This window comes from Vanessa tameamea, chromosome 12 (genome assembly GCF_037043105.1).
Source record: "Vanessa tameamea isolate UH-Manoa-2023 chromosome 12, ilVanTame1 primary haplotype, whole genome shotgun sequence".
Lineage (NCBI taxonomy): Eukaryota > Metazoa > Arthropoda > Insecta > Lepidoptera > Nymphalidae > Vanessa > Vanessa tameamea.
The window spans coordinates 58,255-82,813 of NC_087320.1; the positions used below are offsets into that span (position 1 = coordinate 58,255).

General features: G+C 39.5%; 4 protein-coding genes across 4 annotated transcripts; 2 read left to right on the forward strand and 2 right to left on the reverse strand.

Annotated features, from left to right (window-relative positions):
• Nucleotides 1–882: 882 nt before the first annotated feature.
• LOC113403901 (uncharacterized) lies at nt 883–6,614 on the reverse strand. The gene is made up of 7 exons (XM_064216459.1): nt 6,441–6,614; nt 2,521–2,631; nt 2,002–2,440; nt 1,759–1,906; nt 1,614–1,681; nt 1,286–1,454; nt 883–1,216 (listed from the first exon to the last, which is right to left on the reverse strand). The coding sequence occupies exons 1-7, from the start codon at nt 6,473–6,475 to the stop codon at nt 1,122–1,124; spliced, it is 1,065 nt and encodes a 354-aa protein (XP_064072529.1). The 5' UTR covers nt 6,476–6,614; the 3' UTR covers nt 883–1,121.
• Nucleotides 6,615–9,653: 3,039 nt separating this feature from the next.
• On the forward strand, nt 9,654–18,176 carry Alix (ALG-2 interacting protein X). The gene is made up of 13 exons (XM_026644579.2): nt 9,654–9,936; nt 10,077–10,195; nt 10,296–10,423; nt 13,199–13,352; nt 13,443–13,567; nt 13,663–14,099; nt 14,186–14,363; nt 14,453–14,647; nt 15,346–15,465; nt 15,532–15,894; nt 15,974–16,123; nt 16,870–16,981; nt 17,071–18,176. Exons 1-13 carry the CDS (start codon nt 9,737–9,739, stop codon nt 17,277–17,279), a joined length of 2,490 nt encoding a protein of 829 aa, XP_026500364.2. The 5' UTR covers nt 9,654–9,736; the 3' UTR covers nt 17,280–18,176.
• Nucleotides 18,177–18,269: 93 nt separating this feature from the next.
• LOC113403920 (cytochrome c oxidase subunit NDUFA4) lies at nt 18,270–20,131 on the reverse strand. The gene is made up of 3 exons (XM_026644585.2): nt 19,930–20,131; nt 19,386–19,532; nt 18,270–18,405 (listed from the first exon to the last, which is right to left on the reverse strand). Exons 1-3 carry the CDS (start codon nt 19,969–19,971, stop codon nt 18,349–18,351), a joined length of 246 nt encoding a protein of 81 aa, XP_026500370.1. The 5' UTR covers nt 19,972–20,131; the 3' UTR covers nt 18,270–18,348.
• Nucleotides 20,132–20,344: 213 nt separating this feature from the next.
• Nucleotides 20,345–23,832, forward strand: LOC113403919 (MOB kinase activator-like 1). The gene is made up of 5 exons (XM_026644584.2): nt 20,345–20,515; nt 20,859–21,025; nt 21,780–22,007; nt 22,093–22,256; nt 22,449–23,832. The coding sequence occupies exons 1-5, from the start codon at nt 20,502–20,504 to the stop codon at nt 22,527–22,529; spliced, it is 654 nt and encodes a 217-aa protein (XP_026500369.1). The 5' UTR covers nt 20,345–20,501; the 3' UTR covers nt 22,530–23,832.
• The last annotated feature ends 727 nt before the right edge of the window (nt 23,833–24,559 follow it).

Here is a 24,559-nt window from a genome sequence, read left to right on the forward strand (position 1 = left end):
CGGCCGCCAGCGCACTACGCTCGGCCGGCAGCGCACTACGCTCGGCCGGCAGCGCACTACGCTCGGCCGGCAGCGCACTACGTGAGAGAGCGGCGAGCGAAGGCGCGGCGCGCCGTGGCGAGCGCCTGCGCGTTGTCGTTCTCGTCGTCGGCGGCGGCGGCGGCGGCCCCTGCGGACACGACAGTCGGGCTGCGGCCGGGGTGCCCGCTCCCCTTCGGGTGGGCCATTCGTCGGCCGCTTTCGTTTCGTAAAAAGTATAATAAGGAGTAGCATAGCCGTCACCACCCGCTTCGCAGGCCGTAAGTTAAAATGTACATATGATCAAATCGAATGTATTTTATTCGAGTAAATTTCACATTGAAGCGTTTTTGAATCGTCAATATTTAAGCTCTACCACCGTTTCGGACAGCGGCCTCCAGCGAGAAGAAAAGTCAAGAAACTAGCAGTTGCTCTTCTCAAATGAACAGATTTACAGTGGTGCTATTTTTTCTAAAAAGTATTATTTTAATGAAGCATAAGATTTATTGATTAATTTAGCCTTAGAAAACTTTTTAATCAGTATCTTGTTATACATATGCTATTACCCAAAAACGTTCTCTGCACGTAAACAAACGGACAGAAGGGGTTACAAGTTTATTCTTATTTCTTGTATTAATAGTATGTATATTAGCTTTTATGGAATGTTTTTGAATTAATATTCTTATTTGTTTAAATTTTTCGCGTAATAATGTCCTAGAACTAATACTATAAATAGTTCGCAGTAGTAGCTTTTTTCTGCAGAAAAAAGAAATACTACTTCAATACCCGCTGCTTGCCCCACCACAACATCCCATATGGCATAAGATATCATTAGTCACTTGGCCTAGCAGTAAGCGATGCTCTAAGTGTTCGCTCTCTTACGGTCGGCCCGGTCCACTGTCGTCTGTCATCATTTTCGTTAAGTACTCGGCAAGGACGATAACTTGATGAGTTCAAACTATCATCCTCCCGCTAGACAGCACCCTGTTTCCCAGATATTCCGTCCCAAAGAGTCATCATCATCGTGTAGCCGAGGTAGCGTTCGAGCCGGGCCCCGACCGCGAGCCTCCCTACGCGGTAAACTAGTTTCGACGTCAAAGCAGTCAAATGTCAGGCTCACCGCTGTGCGTGGGCGGCGGGTTGCCGTTGTCGTCGCGCTCCGAGCGCTCGCCGCCGCTCTCCCAGCGCCACGACGCGCCTGCACAGAGCACACGGGTCATGCGGGGCACACGGCGCACAGCGCGCACAGCACACGCGGACTACTGACTGTCGGACGGCTCGGTGCTGTCGGACGAGCGTGCGGCGCCCGACGCGGACGAGTCCAACTCCAGCGACGAGCACGCCGAGCCCGAGCCCTGCTCCATCTCTTCCGCCTCCGCCTCCGCCTCCGCCTCCGCCTCCGCCCCCGCCTCTTCCTCCGCGTCCGTCTTGCTTCTCTGTGACGGACCGAAATCGTACAAGGTAAATTATAAAGAACGTTTCTGTTCGATTCAATGATACTCGTATTACGATGACTTATTTTGTAACACCGAGACATATCTGTGCAGGGCGAGTACGGCGATGACGTGTGAATTAAAGTTTTAAACCGTCGTGACCTGTTTGTATCGCGCGTCGAGGGATCCGCCGCACCGAGAGCCGGTGTCGTCGCTCGAGCTCGTCTCGTCTGAAACGGAAACGTTATCGTGAGATCAGCTCGCGCAAGGCGCCACGTGCCTACCAACCCCCCCCCCCCCTCCCCACCTGCGGCGCGCGAGTGCAGCGTGTGCAGCTTGTGCTGCAGCAGCGGGTAGAACCCGCGCGCGGTGCTGTTCTGCGGCTCGTACTGCAGGATCAGCTGGCAGTACTTCAGCGCCTCCGCGTACTGCCGCCGCATGATCGCCGAGAGAAACTGAAAACGCATCGTTCGATATGATACTTTGCCGACGATGTTAAAATCCCTTGCAAATCGATGGCAACGTACGTGTGAGCTAATGGTCCAAATACCTCGGCTAAGAACTCGCTCGGCGCGGACGAAGCCTCGTTCCCGTCCGAGCAGTCCGGGCTCGTGGAGTATTTACTGGCGGCCATGACGCTGGCGTCGGCCCGCCTCGCGGCCCGGTCGCAGAGCGTCGTCCGCGCGGAGGAGGCCGAGCCCAGCGGGGGCCTCGCTCCCGGCACTCGCCGCCGGCCCTGGCTCGCGTCACCGGCCGCTCGCTCGTGGCGCAGGCGACGCGCGCGCAACACGCGCAGCGCGGCCCGCGAGGCCGTGTCCAGGGTGCGAGGGGGGGGCGCGGGCCAGGCGGCGCGGGGCCTCGGGGGCGCCGGGGGCGGTCGGGCGGGGGGCGGTCGGTACAGGCGCGGGTTGGGCAGCAGCTTGCGATAGCGGCGTCGCGAACGTTCCTCGATCTGTCGACTCTTCGAATCTTTTTTTGTGCTCGGGTACCTGATCGAATATTTAAAATATTAAGCCATCGAAGTTATTTTTAAATTGCATATTCACATGCTAACAGATGTTTAACTTACAGCCGAGGATTCGGTGTTAAAAAAAAAGGCGGTCGTGGCGAATGTGCGGTGCGAAGGCGGCGCGGGGCGCCGAGGTCGATGACGTCTCCCACTTGTTTGTTGTTTTTACGACTAAAATGACAACACAATTTGTTTAATTAGAAATGTGCAATATTTTTTTAACAATCAAATTACGGAAACACCTTTGTATCCATCCCAACCAACGAAAACACTTCGACGGCTAAAAATAAAAACAAGTAGCGACGATAAGCACGTAGACAGACAGACACTCGAGCCGCCGCGTGCCTAGTAGCGAGTCTCGCGTCACGCCACACCGGCCTTGCAAGCATAATAAGTACAAGTAATTTCGGACGAAATATTCTTCTTAATTATTTTAAGGCAATATTCTTGGAAAGTTTAAACGAGATTTATGACATTAGACAAGTAGCTATAATATCGTTATACAATTTAACTTGAATAGCCTGCGTAGATAGTTACAACCAACTTGTAAAGAATCGATGAGCCGCCACACGAACGTAATATACCTTAGGTACGGGTATCAGGCGTTAGGGCTGATGTGTACTGTGTGCATATTACGAAATTATACAAGGTCAAAAACTTTCAAGGCTTTATGATACAATATCTGTGGCTTCGAAAAGCAGCAGCAGTAAGCGCGACGCGAGGAGGGTAACGCTCGCCGTGTGATCGATGCGCGCCCGGTGCAGCGCCCGGAGCGCGGCCTACACGAGTACTCAAGCCATTACACTTGGAAATAACGACTTTCGCTCTTCTATTAGTCACATCACTTTGAATAGATAATCTATTTGACCTGATACCTGACACCTGACACCTGACACCGTGAATCGCCCAGGTATTCTGACGAGGTTATAGTCTTATCGCACGTAATTAATCACTTAATAATTACGTTACTTTTGCACTTCTTAAGAATCCTCTCATGCATCGTACCTGGACCGCGTGGGACACGCTCCAGGTATTGCTTATCATATTATTAAGCAAGGCACCAAACTCGGTCTGGCGCCGCTTTCGGAACTCTATAAATTAGCACAAGCAGCTATTGAGATGAATCCAACGAGCGAGAGCTGCCTCAAGAGTGCTCTACTACATTCCAACCTAATTTTAAAAATGCAGCGCCACTTGTGCATCTGAGAAATTCCATTACAAACACAAAAGTGTTTATGAAGACAAATTTGACCGACATTTTAATGTGTGGCGACCCATTAGCCCTAGGGAGAGAAAAGCAGTCCGTGTCAAGGAAAAAATCTTAGATATCGTTACTGTATTAGCGCTAATGTTACTTAATAATATACATTAAATAATAGTAGACATGACATTCAATGAGAATAAGCTCTTTTATCCATACTTCCATACTAATATTATAAATGATTTAAATAAAATTGATACACAAATAGTCTAGAAACTGAGAAAGGACATAGGCTACTTTTTATTTGAAAATAAGTGCTGTAAAGGGTTGAAAAGGGGGATGAAAGGTTGAAAGTTGTTGAAAGTATTGTCATTTTTAGAACTAGAAGCATAAAACTTATATTTTAGGCTGTACACTTATAAACTAACATATCATGATACTCACTAAGGAGCGAATTTTGGAAATTCTATCCCTAAGGGGATGAAGTAGGGGCGAACGTTTGTATGGAAGTCCGTCATATTTTAAGTTAAAAAAATGAAACTTTATTTTTGGGATACTGATTAAAAATGAGTAAATACCTATTTAAGTTTTTCTAGATATTCTACCTCTAAGGGGTTTAATAGGGGTTGACATTTCTTATATAGGTTAGTCTGGAAGTCCCTTATTCTAAGTTAGAAGTATGAAATTTTATTTTTGGGTTACCGATTAAAAATGAGTTGATTCGCGTTTAAGCGTTTCTGGATATTCTACCCTAAGGTCTGAAATACACACCAATGTGGTATACAAAGAGGTCATACATTAACGTAATATTTTAAGTTAATTTGTAAATATATTCATATTCTACGCGAGCAAAGCCGCGGGTAACAGCTAGTTATAAAATAAATCTTCACTTCATTTTAATGTAAAAAATGGATTAGACAATCATTACAACAACATATAATCAACATAAAAGATTTAGGTTGGAACCTAGGAGAAAACAGAAATCATTCTAATACTTGAGAAAATTTATGCCATCAGAGGACTCTGTTGTTTTCTGAGAATATTTTCTACAGTAGTATTTGTTAAAAATCAATTGATCTTTTCTGCTTTTGGCATATCTTTAATTTTTGAAATCTATGGTCAATGGTGACATTTCGAGCTTATTGCTCGTTTGTTTACAAGCAAATACGAAATAACTTAGTTACTAAAAACCCAGTTCAAATAAATCGCTGCTGTCACCAACCGTTAACTCTTCTCGTTTCCTCACGTTCGACTAAACGAGTTGAGGTCAATTGACCGTAACTTAGTGCGCAAAATCTTAGTAGTAGGCAGCGCGTCTAGTACGAGACTAGAGGATAGTATACATATAAGACACTGAACTGAACCAGCCCGACGAACGACGATCTCAACAACTACGTACTTGCTTCACTCAGAAGTTCCTTAAGGAATTCTTAAACAAATGTGTACGAAATTATAAAGGGATCATTTCGGAAAATAAAATTAAAAATAAATATAATACATAAACAAAAAGTAACCGAATGCCCGAATTTACTTGCAAAATTAGAGGTAGCCCAATAATCACTTTGACAGAAATGAGGATTCACCGTGGTATACTGACACATCCACGTCCCCTTTAGAGAGAACGGGCACGGTGCCTTGTGATAACGCAAAGTAATCATAAATCTGCGATAGTAGCAAATTGAGTAATGAAGATTTCGGTCGTCTGTCTCTGAAATTAATCATCAGATCTTTACGAAATAAATCTCTTATGAAATAATATTTTTGCAAATTCGTCTACATATTATGACGAAGCTATGTACGGGCATAGCAATTAATACATAAAAATAAAATATGTAAACATCATAATTGAAAACCTCCTTAAAAAATAGTAAAGTATTTTAGAGTAATTGCCATGTTTCGTCTTTTCGTCAATTATTTTATTGTATGATAAACATATGACAACACACAATCACATAAAAGGTGCAATTACATAGAAATACAAATTAGAACGCAGAAGCGTAGTTGCGTACTAGGTCCCTGCAGCTACGAGGAGTCACAGATCGTGTTACCGTTCAAGGTCATGGGAGAATCGTCGGTGCTGCTGTTCCGGTGTGCTTTGGGATTACTATAACACCTCTTTGTGAACCAGTACTACATATATTAAGATTAGTACCAATTAACCGAACAAATATAATGTTTATAATCGAAACTCACCTGTAGATCTAAAATATGTATCCAAAGTATCTGCTGTCGTATCTCCTCAGTCTCGTGAATCATATAAACGTTGAACATACACGACCACGAATGTAACCAAAACAAAAGCACACGGATTGTATCGATTGGAAAAGCAACAGTTAGCGCCGCCAGTCGAGTTGACAGCGTTTGCTTCGGCTCGCAGTTCGGACGCTTCGTACTTTAGCTGTTCAACTGTGCGAAGGCGTTGGTCTGGTGTTTGAAGTTGCTGTTTAGTTTTCACACATGGCGATTTACTCACCCTGTCTGCTTCACAAGGAGCACGCGTATTGCACCGGCTCGTGACGCGTGGCGGCCTCGCCCCTGCGTTCGGCGAACTCGTGCTTTCAAGTCTCACGTCGCGCGACTACTACAAAAGATGTCTTGCGCGCATGCCTATCACTAATTCACTTTATTGGCTATAATTTCTACTGTACATCTACAAGCAATCATTTCAATTATCATTTTATCTACAAAATAGTCATATTATAGCTATAAATAAATACTTTTAATGTACTCAAAATGTCGAAACATTTTAGTGCCAATGTTAGCGAAATATCATACTCACATATTTGGCCCAGTTTCTTTATTATTTATAACCATTTTGTATGATAGCAAGTTAAATTTAATTTAAAATACGGAATACACAATTAATTTAACATGTTTTTTGGACTTACAAATTATAATAATTATGAATTTAGAATTCCTAATATTTTGTTCTTCGTTACTGTTTAATGTCAAATTTAAAATGACCGCCAAAGATCAAACACATTTTGTCTATGGTACGATTTGGGGTAATTTATTTGTCTCGATATTTAATCTTTTTTTTTATAATTCAAATATCAGTAATAAAACTTTAGAATTATTACGTAAAATAAAACGAAGTGTTGTGAAAGACAAAATTATTAATAGATTTTTTTGTTTGTGATAGCATTTTCTTTACGTATGTTTATACCTTTAAATATATTTTTTTTTATTAAAAAAAACCTATAAATAAGAATGAATAAACAGTATCGATGACAAATTAAATTGCAATTATTTTATTAATAGTTATTTTGACGTGGGTTTCGGCTGTAATTATTGATTTTTAAACTTGTCTATGGCAGTGTGTGATTGCAAAGGAATTGTTATTATGGTAAGTACTAACCTACGTTTATTTAAAGACTTATCACAATAATTACTGTTCAAAGAACAATAAATCAGGGCTTTTAATTCGTGAATTCGAGGATTCTTTATTAAAATTTTTAGGCAAGCCAGAAAATAAGGAAACGGAATGCTAAGAAGATATTGCTTTAAGAAGCAGAGTTTTAAATCAAGAAGCTAAGGACGTAACTGAAGAAAAATATATATGTTCTTCGGAAGGAGCGTCAAGTAAAACAAGAGATAGTTTTTTTTTTTTATGGCATTGATTCGAGCATATGGGCCGCCTGATGGTAAGTGGTCACCACCGCCCATAGACAAAGGCGCTGCAAGAAATATTAACCATTCCTTACATCATCTATGCGCCACCAACCTTGGGAACTAAGATGTTATGTCCCTTGTGCCTGTGATTACACTGGCTCACTCACCCTTCTAACCGGAACACAACAATACAGTGTACTGTTATTTGGCGGTAGAATATCTGATGAGTGGGTGGTACCTACCCAGACGGGCTTGCACAAAGCCCTACCACCAAGAACTAGTACTGAAGAACCTGTTAGCAGTTTATTGTCATCAGTAATATGTAGCAATTTAGATTGTGGTGATGATCACGGTCTGTGGCCTACCAGTATGACTAATGATATTACTAATATTTTGGTTGATCGTGGTCCCGTACAGGCGTCCAACTACCACTTTCCTTTAAATGACCACGGAAGTAAATTTACAGACAATTATTATTATAGAAGTCTACCTAATGGAGAAAAAATTAACAGAGAATGGCTAGGTTTGCTCTATTTACAAAGATTCAGTGTATTGTTTTTGTTGTAAAATATTTGGTAAATCTATTAGTAGTTTGTCTGCTTTGAACGGTTTTTCTGATTGGCAACAACTTTTGTTATTAACATTGAAAACACATGAAACAAGTGTTGCCCACAGTGAAACTGTGAAATCATGGGTACAATTGAAGAAAATGTTAAAAAATAAAACAACTGTAAATCAAACACAACTGAGACTGTTAGAATCAGAGAGAAAACAGTGGTGTGATATATATCAAGAATCTTAGGCGTAATCAAGTTTTTATCTCGTCAGTGTCTGATATGATAATGGGAATTTCTTAAAAGCAATCGAAATGATAGCATCATTTGATTCAGTCATGCGGGAACTATTCACAAAATTCAATCCTCGAAATCAAATTCAAGTCATATGACTCGCTATGTAGGAGATCAAATTCAGAATGAAATAATTGAGTTGCTAGGCACGACCATAAAAATTAATATATTGAACAAAGTTAGAAAATCTAAATATTTCTCCATTATATTGGATTGCACACCAGATGTAAGTCAAACAGAGCAATTGCAGTTATTCTTAGGCATGTTTTTTAAATAATGAAACAAAAAATGTTGAGATATGTGAAAATTTGATTGGCTTATGTCCGATCACCAGCTCCACAGGTGAAGTCTATTAAATTTTGTATTGGATTTATTTTCAGAAATAAATCTTAACATTCAAAACTTACGTGGTCAATGTTATGATAATGGTTCTTATATGCGTGGAAAACACATAGGGCTACAAAAAATAATTTTGGAAATCAATAACCGCGCATTTCACGCCCCATGCTCGGCGCATAGTCTTAATTTGGTAGTGAACAATGCAGCAAATGTTACATATGAAACTGTGAATTTCTTTAATACAATTCAAGAAATTTACGTTTTCTTTTCATCATCTACAAAAAGATGGTCGGTAATTTTGAAACACTTGCCAGATTTAAAACTAAAAGCTTTAAGTGCCACCCGATGGTCCGATGGTCAAAATTATACATTTATTTGTTCGGTAATAATGTGGTTCGATATTTTAAATTAAATTAATGCTCAAATCTGCATAAGTTTGTTACTATACATAACTTATAATGTTACTATACAACATATAAGTTGATTGAAAAGTTCACATAATATCGCACGGCTGAACATTTTAAAACGGTGTTAGCAGAAGCTTCTAAAGTAGCTCAAGAACTTAATGTAGAATCAGATTTCCCACCAATAAGTACAATTCGTCCAAGAAAAAAATCAACACAATTTCACTATAAACACACTGGTGAAGTTTTAGTATACCCCAAAATCAAATAAAGAGTAGTTTTCAATAAACAAAATTAATAAGTACTTAATTATATGTACTTAATAAATGTTTTATCTTCGTTCATTTGTTTTTTTCCCCACCATCATAAGAAAATATTATGTATTTTTTTTTTGACAAAACTCAAAGTAGTCGTAGGGCGGCATAATCGGTATTGCACGCGGGCGACGAAACAGCTAGCGGCGGGCCTGGAAGTGTGAGTAAACCAACGTAAACAGCGCGCGGGTCTTTGGGGACCGCGGCGACGTAAAGAACACTGAATATTTCTTGTAGTGCCAATTGCCAATTTCTATGGACGATATTCGAAAGTGACTAGTTAGTCTGCTCGTCCAACTACCTATTAAAATATTATAATATTATCCTGACAGTTGATTCACAGATTCCTTAGAGAAGAAGAACTTACTAAGATTTCCTAGATTATTGTTCAACTATAAGAACTAAAAAAAACATTATTTATGTATTTATTCTTGTGGTTCTGTTAAATGGTTTTACTATAAATAATCTGTACTGTCAAGTTGACAAGAAAATGAACAAAAAGTCACAAACAAAGTTAGACAAGTTCGTACTTCGTACTTCATTAAGTCATTTGCAGAAATGGCTGATCTGTTGTCCGTTCCGTTTAAGAAATCATCTGATGTTGATATAGTTAAGCCGCTGAAAAACTTAATTCAGTCTACATATAACACAAGCGAAACCAATGACGACTATAGTGATGCTATCAATGAGCTTAGCCGACTTAGAACAAACGCTATTTGGAAAGTGTTCGAGAAATCGTCATTAGACGTTATTTACAGGTATTAGCGTAGTATGAGTCATTTTCATGGATTCATATTAAAACTAGAAACTCAGCTTAAAACAACGATTTAACTAATAAAAGTTAATTATATATAATTTATTTGTATCTTTAATCTATTCATTGTTTGTATTCTTTCAGCTATTATGACCAACTCGTGTCTCTGGAAAGTAAAATTCCGCCACAGGAGGTGCAGATTCCTTTTAAGTGGAAAGATGCATTTGATAAAGGATCTTTGTTTGGAGGCCGGATGAGCCTGAGTAGGTGTATTTATTTATATTTTTATAAATATTAGAACAAATGTATTTATGATAATTGAATAAGATGAATGTAATTAATTGATAATGTTTCTTTCTGTAGCTATAAGTTCTTTAGCGTACGAGAGGATGTGTATTTTGTTCAATATGGCGGCTATGCAGAGTGCAATTGCGGCCCAACAGCCACTCGACACAGAAGAATCTCTAAAATTGGCAGCTAAGTTACTGCAGGTACATCCACTCGAGACATGATTGCGTCATTAGTCTCTAATGCAAATCACATTACACAGTTCTCATGCATTACATTACATTACATGTTTTACCATATCATTAATTATCAATGACGATAGTGGTGCAAAACTCAGCTGCAAGTCAACTCAATTCTTTAACTCTTGCATGTAGGAGTGGGAGTGTAACTAAAACATTATTAAAATTAGTCAACTATCAAAACATCTATAAAATGAGAAATGACTGCTTATACGTCTATCTAAAAAAATAATATATTGTAATATTAAATTACTGAATGTAAAAAAAATATATAATACTGATGTGGAGCAACTCCAATTAGAAAATAATAGCCCTCTAAAAATCTTTAAAAAGTTTTAATGGAAAGTATGACTTGGCACTAAAACAAATAGACGAGCATATTAAAGTAGCTAATAATCTTGTTGAGCTATGCAACTCCAACTTAGAGAAGTTAGAGTCACTTTCCAAGATACTAGTGTTTGCGAGTTGAACACATTTTGTTCAACTTGTTGACTTAAGTTCATGAGAGTGTACCCTATTTGTGGAGGCTCATTGATATTAGTATGTAATAATAATATACTTTGCAAATCTCAAAAAGACATAGTAGCCCTCTTTTAAACATTCTGTTGAATCCTGTGTAGAATTTCAGCAATATATTATAGTTTGCATATGGTACACGCCCCCTTAGTAAATTTTAGTTTGAGATTACTGGAGGATGGAGGATGTTGTTACAACTATATGTAAAACAAATAATTTTGTGATTGTGTGTTGTTATTTAATGGTTGATTTGTTAAAAGAAATGATGTTAAATAAAAAAAATAATTTAACACATAAATATTGATAACCAACCAGGATAACAGGCTAGACTTTTATGTGTATTGACAATGTATTTTGTCACTGTGAAATATATGATGTATCAGTTATAACCAGTCTAACCTGCGACCACTGTCAGATATTTTCAGTAAAAGGCAAATGAATAACTTATTCACGTAAAATGATATGTCCATTTATTAAAATAAAAAATTAAAAGTAAATATTTAAAGATATTGTTTGATCTAAAATACCTAACTTGAATTAAAAACACAGGATCTATATAAACTTTATACCTCTTTTTTTGAATTAATATTAAATGAATTCAAAAACATTTTTAAAATTAAAACATAAATTTTAAAAGTTTTAACATTAAACCAATGACCTATGGGGTCTTTCTGTGCAAATAATCAATAGTAACAAGTGCTAGGAAACAGATTCATTGTAATTACAGATGTAGAAACCTACATTTCCGTTGTTGAGCAGCAAACTTGAAAAAATTATGTTAAATCATCTTCTCTTCGGTTAACTTTGGTAAATATATTATTTTTCATAGTAATTTTGCTTTACTAGGTCACTCAACAACTGGAATGCTGAAATTACTTTAGTTAGACATATATTTTTACCACCTGATAATGTAAGTGGTCACCATCGCTCATAGATTATTATGGTACTGTAAGAAGTATTGAGCCACCAACCTTGAGAACTAAGATGTTATATCCCTTGTGCCTGTAGTTACAATGGCTCACTCACCCTTGAAACTGGAACACGGTAGAATGTCTGATGAGTGGGTGGTACCTACCCATACGGGCTTGCACAAAGCCCTACCACCAAGTAAAATATAATATACATTGCATGGGAGAAATTACATAATGCTATTGGGGTTGCCTGTGATTTATCCAATGCATTGTGTAGAGCATGAAACACTTGTAAAGCTACAACACTACGGTGTTGTTGGTATAACTCTTCATCTCATAATTTCATACTTGAATAAAAAAATTGGAATAAAGTCTTGTCTGTATTAAGAATGGGAATTTTAAATATAAGCTCCTTTCTATCGAAACCAAAATATACTTTATTCAAGTGGGCTTTTACAAGCACTTTTAAATCGTCATGTTACACTGTTGATTCTACCGAGAAGAACCAGCAAGAAACTTCCTTTCCACCATTTTAATTACAGAGTGTGTCAGTAATTATTTTTTTATACATCCTGCCTAGAAGTCAATTAATACTTAGTATTTTAGTTATCCACGCTTTTTTACCTTCAATATAATCTTGTATTGAGTAATATGCCTTATTTATCAATGTTTTTTTGACATGAGCTTTCCTCCTAGTGTATATAATGATTGTCACCGTTTCTTTCTATCCATATTATTTTGAATCTGCATAATATTATTGTAAGTATATTGGGACCCTACCAACTTAAAATCAAAATATTATTTATTCAATAAGGAATATTTTGATTTTATAGCACATATCTATGGTAAATGCGTTCGCAGCGGTCGAAGAATTCATTTGTTTTATGGTTATGACAAGCAATCTAGTCGAAAATAATTCTTAGCTGAAAATATGGCTTCGCTCGTGTCAATTCCTTCAATGCCAAAGATTCTTGATCAGCTATTTTAAGTAATTATGGTTTAAGGTCATTTTAAATTATAAAGTAGTTGTATATTATGTGTGTGACTATGATTAGATAATTATGTACAAACTTATAAAAAGTATATGAATAGGCACATTAGTTAAAACAGGTTTTTTTGGTTTAATTGTTTTAGTCTAATTAAATCTGGTTATTTGTTTGTATTTTTATTTTTAATTGCTTTGGAAGACGAGATGTTTGACTTGGAATTAATCGAACGTCACTAACGAGTTAATTGCAATGGATGATTGTCAATAATTGAATGAAGACTTTTATAACATAATAATACCTAATACACTGACATGTTCCGACAGCAATCTGCGGGAATATTCACGTATCTGAAAGGCAACATCATGATGGCAGTGCATCAGGAGACAACTCCCGACCTCAACCCCGAGACCCTCAATGCGCTGTCGCAATTGATGCTGGCTCAGGCACAGGAAGTCATAGTCTACAAATGCATCAAAGGTTCGTTCATATTACGAACATAAACAACGCCCTCGCAGGATTATCGAAAAAGTTTCACAGAAACATTCCTCGAGACTAATATGTCCTCAGATGAGATGAAGGACAGCATGGTGGCCAAGGTGTGCGCGCAGTGCGAGGAGCTCTACACGGACACGCTGCGCTCGCTGCAGAAGGACTCCTTGCGAACGCTCTGGGACCGCGACTGGATCCCCAACGTCAGTACGATCACCCTCTATATCTACCGGCATACGTGGAGACTGCCGACGCGACACGACCGCACCATCTCAAATCGGGGTCTCGTCTCTCACAGATCCAAGCGAAGCAGGCGAACTTCCGCGGGCTGACTCAGTACTTCCAGGCGCAGGTGTGTCGCGCCAGCAAGGCCGTCGGGGAGGAGATCGCGCGCCTGACGCTGGCGGCCGAGCTGCTGCGGGGCGCGCGCGAGGGCAGCCCCGCGGCCGAGGCGGGCGTGCGCGCCGCGCGCCAGCTGGCGGCCGCCGTGCGCGACAACGACTTCATCTACCACGAGCGCGTGCCCGACGCGCGCGCGCTGGAGCCCGTGGCGCGCGCGCCCGTGGCCGCCGCGCTGCCGCCGCAGCCGCGCTGGGCCGCCGCCGCGCGCGACCTGTTCGAGCGCCTGGTGCCGATGGCGGTGCACCAGGCGCTGCAGGCGAGCTCGGCGCGGCGCTCCGACCTCGTCGGCGCCGAGATCAACAAGCTGCGCGAGGCCACGCAGCTGCTCAACAGGTATCCGTTAGTCGTTCCGGTGTATAAGCGGCGGCTTCTCAGATGGCCACGTGGCGACAAAATAAAGGCGATCGCTTTGAATTCAGCATTCTGGCGTCGCTGAACTTGCCGGCGTGCATCGAGGTGGCCGCCGGCGCGGGTCTCCCGGAGTCCATCCGCGAGAAGGCGGCCGCCGTGCGCGCCGCCGGCGGGCCCTCCGCCCTGCGGCGCCTCATGGCCGACCTGCCCGACTTGCTGCAGCGCAACCGCGAGATACTCACCGAGGCACGTGCCGCGGCCCCGCGCCCCGCGCGCCGCTCCCCGCGCCCCCTCCGGCCGCCCGGCGCGCCGCTGACTGCGCTGTGTGCCCGCAGGCGGAGCGCATGCTGCGCGAGGAGGCGGAGGCGGACGCGGCGCTGCGCGCGCAGTTCGGCGCGCGCTGGACCCGCACGGAGTCGGAGAAGCTGACCGAGGCCTTCCGCGCGAACGCCTCCAAGTACGCGCAGATCATCGACAACGCCGTGCGCGCCGACTCCATCGTGCAGCAGAAGTTCCGGCAGCACGAGGAGGTCAGTGGGTGGGCTCGTGGCCGCAGTGATGTCACCCACATTTACTCAGAAATGTATCTGTTCTTGATCTCTTCCGCACCACAGACCGTAGTAGTATGTGGAAGACAAACATGATACTCTATCGTTTGCTGATGATATCTCATTAGTTCCTGTTGCAGCCGCAGATGCAAATTACAAAAATTCAAATTACTTCTAATACTTTTGTTAACTAAAGTTACAATTAAAATATAAATTAAAATTACATAACTAAAGAAACGTGATCCCCTACTGAAGTGAAATAAAAGAATGGTTTCCACGGTCGGGGCCGCTGTTGTGGTCGCATCGCGCACCGCGTGCGGTGCAGAGAATTAAGGCTGCGGGCACATTAGGGTTTCTAATACTAAAATATATTGATAGGTACAACTCTAAATAAAATGATTATTAAAAACACTATAAACACGCGTTTACCGATACCTTTGGGTATAGCGCTAAAATCATAAACGATCCGGTTCATTCTACTGATCTGTTACGCCTTTAGAGTAAAATTGTTAACATAATTAATTTTATATATAATTAATTATTTTCACTACTCCAAACATACGATTAGTTTTAGATAGAAAAGTACAATGGGCCTCATGGGGTCGTAACGCCGGTAAACGGGCGCGTTAGTCAGCACGCGGCCAAATAGATTAGAAATATACGCTCGCCCGCGGTTGCAGAACATCGAGCTGCTGAGCCGCAGCGACGGCGAGATCGACGCCGGCATGCCCGACGCGCCCGCCGCGCCCGACGCGCCCGACGCCGACGCGCTGCGCACGCTGCGCTCGCTCATGCTCACCGTACGTAGCCGCCCGGCTGGCTGCCCGCCACTGGCGCCCGAACCGTGACGAGCGCGTCGCCCGCAGGTGGAGGAGGTGAAGGCGGAGCGCGACGCGATCGAGTCCGAGCTGAAGAGCGCGACGGTGGACCTCCGCGAGAAGTTCCTGGCGGCGCTGGCGGAGGACGGCGCCGTGGACGAGCCCGCGCTGTCGGCCGGCGCGCTGGGCGCCGCGCTGGCGCCCCTGCAGCGCCGCGCGCAGGAGTCGCTGGCGCGCCAGGAGGCGCTGGCCGAGGCGCTGCAGCGCGCGCACGCCGCGCTCATGGCGTCGCGTGGGGGCGCCAGCGGCCGCGACGAGGCGCTCGGCAAGCTGTGCGCCGCCTACGACGCGTACCAGGACCTCACCGGCAACCTCAAGGAGGGCGTCAAGTTCTACAACGATCTCACGCAGGTGACCTTCCTTCGAGCACCCGAGCACCCGATCGATATACCGACTTTACATAACGCTTCGACGTTTGCGTCCCTCCCAGTTGCTCCTAGCGTTCCAGAACAAGGTGTCTGACTTCTGCTTCGCGCGCAAGACGGAGAAGGACGAGCTGCTGAAGGACCTGACGCAGGAGGCGTCCCGCGCGCCGCCGCGCGTGGCTCCGGCGCCGCCGCAGCACCACGCCGTGGACGAGGTGCCCTCAGCTATACGTTATGCGCTCATCCCTTGAGCCTCGCCAGTCTTTTCATAGTCACGTTATTTTGTGCGACGCGTGCGAAAAATGAACGTGAGCCTGAGATATATTTGAGCAGAAGCATCTCAATTTTTTCAGTGCTTAGTTAAGCGAATTTATCTTATGCTCAGCTGTGATAACCTCCTGAAGAAACCTGCATAGGAGATATTTGCTAATCCGTGTGACATTTATGGTTAGACTTATTGTTAGTAAGGATTAACATCCGCGGGCAATTGTTGCAAATATCCAACAGCCGAGGTTGAATCATTTGTTTTGTTAAGTTAACAAGACGCTTCGCACCAAGCAATTAACGCTGTTGTTAATTAAGCAAGACCGCCTGATGTTAAGTAGTCACCATCTCCAATAGACATTGGCACTCATAAACTATTCCCTTACATTGCCAATGCCACACGTGCTGGAATGAAGGCCATACCTTCTACTCAGAAGCAAAAGGGGCTATTATCATTAGTATTTTTTTATTGTTAGTACATTAAGGTTTATACATATATAATAATAACATATATACATATATATGTTATTATTGTAATATATTTTTGCGTGGAATAAAGAATTAAATGTAAGTGAAGTTATTATTAATATATATTAAGGTTTGCGAACGGGCAGATGGACCACCTGATTTTTACTTTTTTGGTATGTGGCTGTAAAAAATACTTGCAAACTTCATACACATTTCCATACATTTCAAGCCCGCCGCGGTGGCGAAGAAGGACCCTCCCCCCCGGCCGCCCCCTCCCGCGGCGCCCGGCGCGCCCGCCGCCGCGCCGCCGGCCGCGCTGCCGTACCCGTCGCAACCACAAGGTACTTGAAATACTACAATTCTTAACGTATTCTATGTTTTGTTCAATTTCGAAGCAAAACGTCATCTAAATAAACGGACTCGTCCTCAGGCATGCCGCTGCCGTACGGCGCCCCCGCGGCTCCCTACCCGATGTACGCGCCAATGCCTGCGCTTTACAACCCGTACGCGACGCTGCCCTACCCCCACCATTCGCGCGCCCCACATGCCGCGCCCTACCAGCCCTACCAGTACCCGCCGCCGCCCGCCGGATACCCGCAGCCGCCACCAGCCGGATACAACCCCTACCAGCAGCAGTAGATCCACGCTGGGGGTGTTAGCATTTACATCACTCTTTTTTACATAAATCATCTATGCTTATCTAAGGAATATTGCATATATCTCAAGTGTTACGAAAATTGGTGTTATCAGCTTCTGACATAATTATAGCAACTAATGTAAGCAATGTATGCGTGTACTCACACCGTCATTATGTAGACTTTCGTTGCACTTGTAGTTGCCAAATTCTTAGTATACTTATTCTACAGTAAGAGTAAATAAACAAACTGCGAGGAGAGACAAACTGTAAATGTATAAAGATCACATTTGAGGTTGCAACAGAAGCAGGGTGCTCGTGTGCTACAGATATTATTTTATGTACAAACTAAAAGTCCTTATTATTTTGGTTAAAATTTCGGTACAGGTAATTTAAAAACATATATTAGGTACTAACAATATGTAATACAAATATAATTTAATTTATTTTGTTGGTCAAGTTTCGTGCCTGCTCATGAAGATGAAGGTGTGTTGATACTGTTGGAGTTTACTTATTGTTAAAGCATTTGACAAAAAGCTTCAAAAATTATCATGAAAATTTAAAATTGTTAAGTTTATACTAATATACTATGTGATAAATCGTATATTCTTAAAATGAACCCAAAATATGATATTTTATAAACATTTAACAGAAGACTTGCTCGATACATCCAATGGCAAAAGAAGACTGATAAAGATTTGATATACATAACGAGTAACAAAATAGATACAAAGCATTTGATGGAGAGTCATAAGTTTCCAGAGATTTTAATAAGTTTATAATAGAGGTGCATAATCTTGTGACTGAGGTTGTTTCTATCATATTTTAATATAAAACAAATTAATAATCTCCAAAGTATGAATTAGTATGTTAATTTTAATAATAAAATATTAAACTATAAATATATTTTTTTATTAATTTACATTGTTTTAAACTTCCTGCATAAAGCACTAGTTTGTAAAGATAGATATGTTTACTGGACAATAAAACACAAATGAAATTTAATATCACATAACACTATTTATTAAATTAATTTCTCTAATTTATTACATGGTGTTTTTGGGAAAAACGCGTTTAGTATTTGGGTGCAGGTGATTCCTCCTTTGAGTAGTCTCTGATGGGCGAATAGAACTGTAACCAATAAAAATTAATTATACAAACTAGTTGCTATCATTTAAAACAAAAAAAAACCTTCCTTGATGTTATTAACTTCAAGGGGAGAATATGACAAGGATTTTCATTTGAGGCCAAATATAATAAGCATTAAAATATTTGCCTAAATATGCTTGTATCAATGGTTCTTATGATTACATTACTGTGAGCATTATTGAGTCAAATATTGATCATCATTTTCAAATAGCAGATTAGAATATAGACAGTATCTAGTAAAATAAAAAATAAAAAGAACATAATAACACCAAATACAACCCTAACTGAAACCCACAGAATATGCAAAAAATTGAGAGTGAAATATAACTTTGGTAAGCAATTTGTAATGCTTAGTATTAATGTATTCAGTGAGCTAATGCAACTACAGCCATAAGGGTCATAACATATTATTTTACGAGTTAATGTAATAAATTATTGATATTCTTACAGCTCCAATATCTGTGGGGGTTGTTGACCTCTTACTATCAGGTGGCTCATTTGTTAGTCTGCCCACCCACTATTATACTTTATATTATAATTTCCTTAAATGAATAGCATTTGTTTTAAGAATCCTTTTGTCCACCCAAAAAGGGAAAATACTCTCAAATAATGTTAGATAAAGGCAGAAATGAATATCTATATAGTAATGAACTTGACTCAATATTTCGCAAATCTACTGCAGTATGTTGTACATTTGACATTATATATATTGATGACTACTAACTGCTGAGTATTTTACCAGTTCTTTTCTATAGATTCTATATTTTGAACTGGTGGTAGCTTTATATTTAATATAGTACTGTAAAATGATAATTCAAAAATGCTTGTAGAAGCCTTCTTGATCAAAGAATGTTTTGATGACACATCTTAAATAAATTATGTTATTACAATAGTATTTTTACATTACATTACATATATATATTACAATACTTTATTTTGAAACAAATCGATTTAAGTGTTACCTTGTATTGCTTGTTTCGGTACTCTTGCCAGGGTTCGGGGTTAGTACGTTTGTTCCATGAAACGTCGGGTGAGCGAAGCGCCAGACGTGCCAAATAGAACACCGAAGCACCACACCCCAGTCCCACGCATACGTAAAGAGGAATTAACTGAAAATAATTTTATGATTCTAATTTTCTTCATAATCCTTTGTAAAACTTACGTTAGTATTTTATAAATTGGTAAAATTGTTTATTTAATAAAACTAATTATCAACAACATTAAGTGATAGCTCAAAATTTTATCTTTTACGTTTGAAAACATTACCAATGTCAATTTTAAGAAATTCCAAAATGTTTCCCCTTCATCTGAATATTTATATTTAATATAGTATTGGATAATTTTATACTAGTTTATATTACATATTTCTATTAATATATGGTATATTGATCATTTAAACAAAAAAAAGTGAAACTACTTAGAGATAAAATTAAAGATTGCAGGTTAATTATGTAAGCAAAGGCGTAGTATTAAAAGTAAAATTTATCATGAATTTATTTTACTTACAGCTTTGTGTTTCTTTAAGCTTTGTAAACTTAGGCCCTGCATTATGATTTTTTTTTAATGTTCTTTAATCCTCAACCTTGTTATTACTTGACTCGTCTAGTAGTATTTGCTAAATTTGAGAACGCAATTCCACAAAGTTTATCGATCAAAAACTATCGAAGGAAGTGTTGCTGCAAAAAAAAATCCGATATTAACTAAAGTCTATTTTAAAATAATATTCATATAAAGAAAGATGGTTATTATAATATCTAAATGTAAAATACATGAGAAGAAGCGTTAAAGAACATTTTATATAGTATGGGTGAAAGAAGAATTATGACTATGAATAACTTTTTTTCTTGTGGTATTTGATATTTGATAATCTGTAAAGAGGTTGTGCCCTAGGCTAGCTAGTATAGTCTGTGCTGTACTCTATACTGACATGTTATATTAATATTAAAACGTATTTGACAAGCTGATTGCTGAGTGCTGAGTTACTGATTGAAATTGTTAAATAAATAACCTATTTTAATGATTTGGTGCTATTTCGCTGGAAGATAGTGTGTAATTTGACGAAAATTAACATAAAAAAAATGAGTTTTCTGTTGTGAGTATTGACATAAATCGTATTTGAATCTATTTATAACTGATTACCTTCCGTTTCATTGGTATCTTGTTTATATTGCAAAAATGTTCTCTGTCTTATCAGTGAATTATGAATATGTCTAGAGTGTAAATGTCATTAAAATGAATATGAAATAAATATTAGTTTTGACATAAATTCCATCTAGGTTACAGGCGATAGGATATAGGCTTTGTTTGAATGTATGACTAAGTTTGACGTATCAGTATCAATGGTGTTCGTAGGTATAATTTGTTTAATAATATATCTGTGTATTACACGAATGAAGATTTTAGTACGCGTAGTTTATTTTAAGTCTATTTTTCAGTGGGAGTCGATCTAATAAAACCTTTAAGCCAAAGAAAAATATACCCGAAGGAACTCATCAATATGACCTAATGCGACATGCAGCCGCTACTTTGGGTTCCGGCAATCTCCGGCTCGCCGTCATGCTGCCTGAAGGCGAAGACCTCAATGAATGGGTTGCAGTAAACAGTAAGTACTACTAAGGTAAACAATAAATTGGACAAATATAATCACTTAAGAAGTTGTAAATTATATGGTGAGAGAGAGATTGAGTGAGATCAACAGGATGCCTGGTACATATTTTTCTGTTATGAATTGTTTTGTAAATACTGCTGGATATTTATGTTTTGAGATCATTAAGGATGTCATTGTTTTGCTGGAAAGTTTTCAATTCTCAAATCTAATTTCTATCTAAGTTTAAGCATAGAAACTGAAAAAAAAATACTTTTACCTAATATTTTATGCTTTTTTCGTTATTTATTCCACTTTATACTAAACTCAGAATACAAACTTATAACTCTGATTTGGGTATTTATATACTTGTTCATTAATACTGAATTCAATGGAATTTAATTGTGAATTTGTTAGAAAAAACCTAAAATAATTTTAGAACCACTTGATATCTCAGCTGCTAAATTTCAAGGAGTCTAAAGACAAACAGCTTATCCAAAGGTTTTAAATAAATGACAATAGCTCAGCTAAGCTGTATTTTCATGTTGGTTTTGTTCAGGATGATGTACAATAAAACTTCTTGAAAATCTATAAATATTTCATCAGAAGACTCTGTAAGTGTAAATGGTAACCAAACAAGACTAAGAACTCAATAGTGATAATTTTACAAATGAATATTGGATGACAAGCTTATTTCTGTAATACAATATGTTAAACAATGGTTTAATATTAATATATTTTATTAACTTATTCAAAATGTTTTGATTTCTAGCGGTAGATTTCTTCAACCAGATCAACATGTTGTACGGCACAATCACTGAGTTCTGTACTGAAGAATCATGCGCAGTAATGTCGGCGGGGCCCAAGTACGAGTACCATTGGGCTGACGGGCACACAGTCAAGAAGCCTATAAAGTGTTCTGCTCCCAAGTACATTGACTATCTCATGACATGGGCACAAGACCAACTGGACGACGAAACACTTTTTCCTTCGAAAATAGGTAATGCAAACTCTCATATGTTTTGCAAACCGTGTGTTGATATTTGGAAAATAATTTATATACGAAACTAAATATTTATTTCCAGGAGTGCCATTTCCTAAAAACTTCTTGTCAATGGCGAAAACCATATTAAAGAGACTATTCCGCGTCTACGCCCACATCTACCACCAACACTTCCCCGAGGTAGTGCAGCTCGGGGAGGAGGCACATCTAAACACCTCCTTCAAACACTTCATATTTTTTGTTCAGGTTTGTTCTTTTACTCATTTATAATACTGTCGTGATTCCAAGACGTTATTAGTACGATCTAGACTTTCTAGACTTTAGTTGGTTCCGGTTACATCTAATACTAATATAGAGTAATAGGATATGAATTATGGTAATTTTTTTTATATACATTTTTACTAAAATAATTTTATTCGTATATTTTGCTGTACGCAGGAGTTTAACTTAATCGAGCGGCGAGAATTGGCACCGCTGCAGGAGCTCATTGAGAAGCTGACGGCCAAGGAGGCGCGATGAGGCCGAACTCCTGACCCTCGCGCAACCCCTCCCAGCCCACGACGACACACTGTCTCTAGCGAATTCAATTATATAACTTATTTTAATGTATTATTTTTGCAATACCGCAATACGGATTAAAAGGTGTACTTAAATGTGAACATATCTATCGATGTAATCAGGATCAGTCTCGAGTGTGTAGCGACTCACTGTAGCGTCTATTGCACCCTTATTACCTATACTGATGTTTGATATTTTTGTGAATGAAATTGTGATATGAAGTATTTGGAGAGTAGTCGATTCTACCTACGAGAGAATTGCAATAAGAGCGACGGAAGTGTGACGTCACACGCGGCATGTCAGCGAACCGAGCATTTAGTACGAGATTAGAGTAATACAGAGTGCAGGCGGGCGGGGCCGCTCGTCTGCGGCTATGTAACACTATTATAGATGATTTATACGTTCTTATTTAATAAGGAAGACTAGATACAGCCTACGATAGTATACATTTATAAAAGTGATTTTATAACAATGTAAGAGTCATGTCAGGCTATGTAATCCATGAATTTATAGCGCGTATGTCGGCATTACATTTGAAAAGAAATGTATAAAATCGTTACATTGTAATAAAACGTCATTTTGCCTGGGAATTACAGCTTTATATGAAGTGTTATAATTTCCATACAGGGTTATTCATTAAACAAAACTCTTAGATCTGATTCTGTTAAATATTTTAAGTAGCCATTGTTCTAATATTATTTAGTTCGATATTTTCCTCTTGTAAAATCTGTTGAAGTGCCGGCTGACCGATCTTTATAGCGTAATATATTATATTTAGTCACATTCTTGGAGAAAATCTAAGATAAATAAAACTTAGTTATCGTCATCGTCTGGATGGGAAGTGCGTATTTTTGTATTTTTGCAAAAAAAAAAATATATAATTGCACAAATTAAAACTCATGCAATTGGAAATAGTTTGAATATTGTAAATTCATAGATTACAAAAGTTTTCCCTGTGTCTTGAGTTGAGTTATACTCGATCTTACGCAGCCGAGCCACTGGCCGGAGTGGTACTCATCACGTCATAACTTAGGATCCTTATTTATTGACGGTGGCGTGTGATCGACCACCGCGTGGTCACTGTAACGCTATACTTATGTATTAGTTGATTAAGTTGATAGATTTATTTTGCGCAATATTTTACATTCGATTATTGTATCAGATACCGACTCACCATTCGTACGGTATCTACGCGCGACTGATATAATTGATTTTATTTATAAAATTGTAATATGAAATGAATATACAAATTATAAAAAAACTATTTTGAGTAATTGATTTCGCTAATATCACTCCTTGCTCACGTCTCGGAAACTCATTTGTTGGAGTCGCTTCCAACGGCACGAGGACGATAAATAAAAACAATTTGGGGTTTCATGGATTCCTGAAAAAATAGCGTTCTAACAGTCGGTGATTCCGGTCGCTGTTATCAAGTAAAACTGAGTGGATTGAAGTGGTTAAGTGAAATAGTGTAACAAATAAAATACATAGGTATTCATCAAAACTGTAATGGTTTTTATTGTAGGGGGCATACGAGCAGAAGATTTTTTACTTGGTGGTAGGGCTTTGTGCAAGCCCGCCTGGGTAGGTACCACCCTATATCTACTCATTTTTAATCAGTATCCCAAAAATAAAGTTTCATGTTTCTAACTTAAAATATTACGGACTTCCATACAAACGTTCACCCCTATTTCATCCCCTTAGGGATAGAATTTCCAAAATTCGCTGCTTAGTGAGTATCATGATATGTTAGTTTATAAGTGTACAGCCTAAAATATAAGTTTTATGCTTCTAGTTCTAAAAATGACAATATTTTCAACAACTTTCAACCTTTCATCCCCCTTTTCAACCCTTTACGGCACTTATTTTCAAATAAAAAGTAGCCTATGTCCTTTCTCAGGCTCTAGACTATTTGTGTACCAAATTTCATTTAAATTGGTCCAGTAGTTTTGGCGTGAAAGCGAAACAGACAGAGTTACTTTTGCATTTAT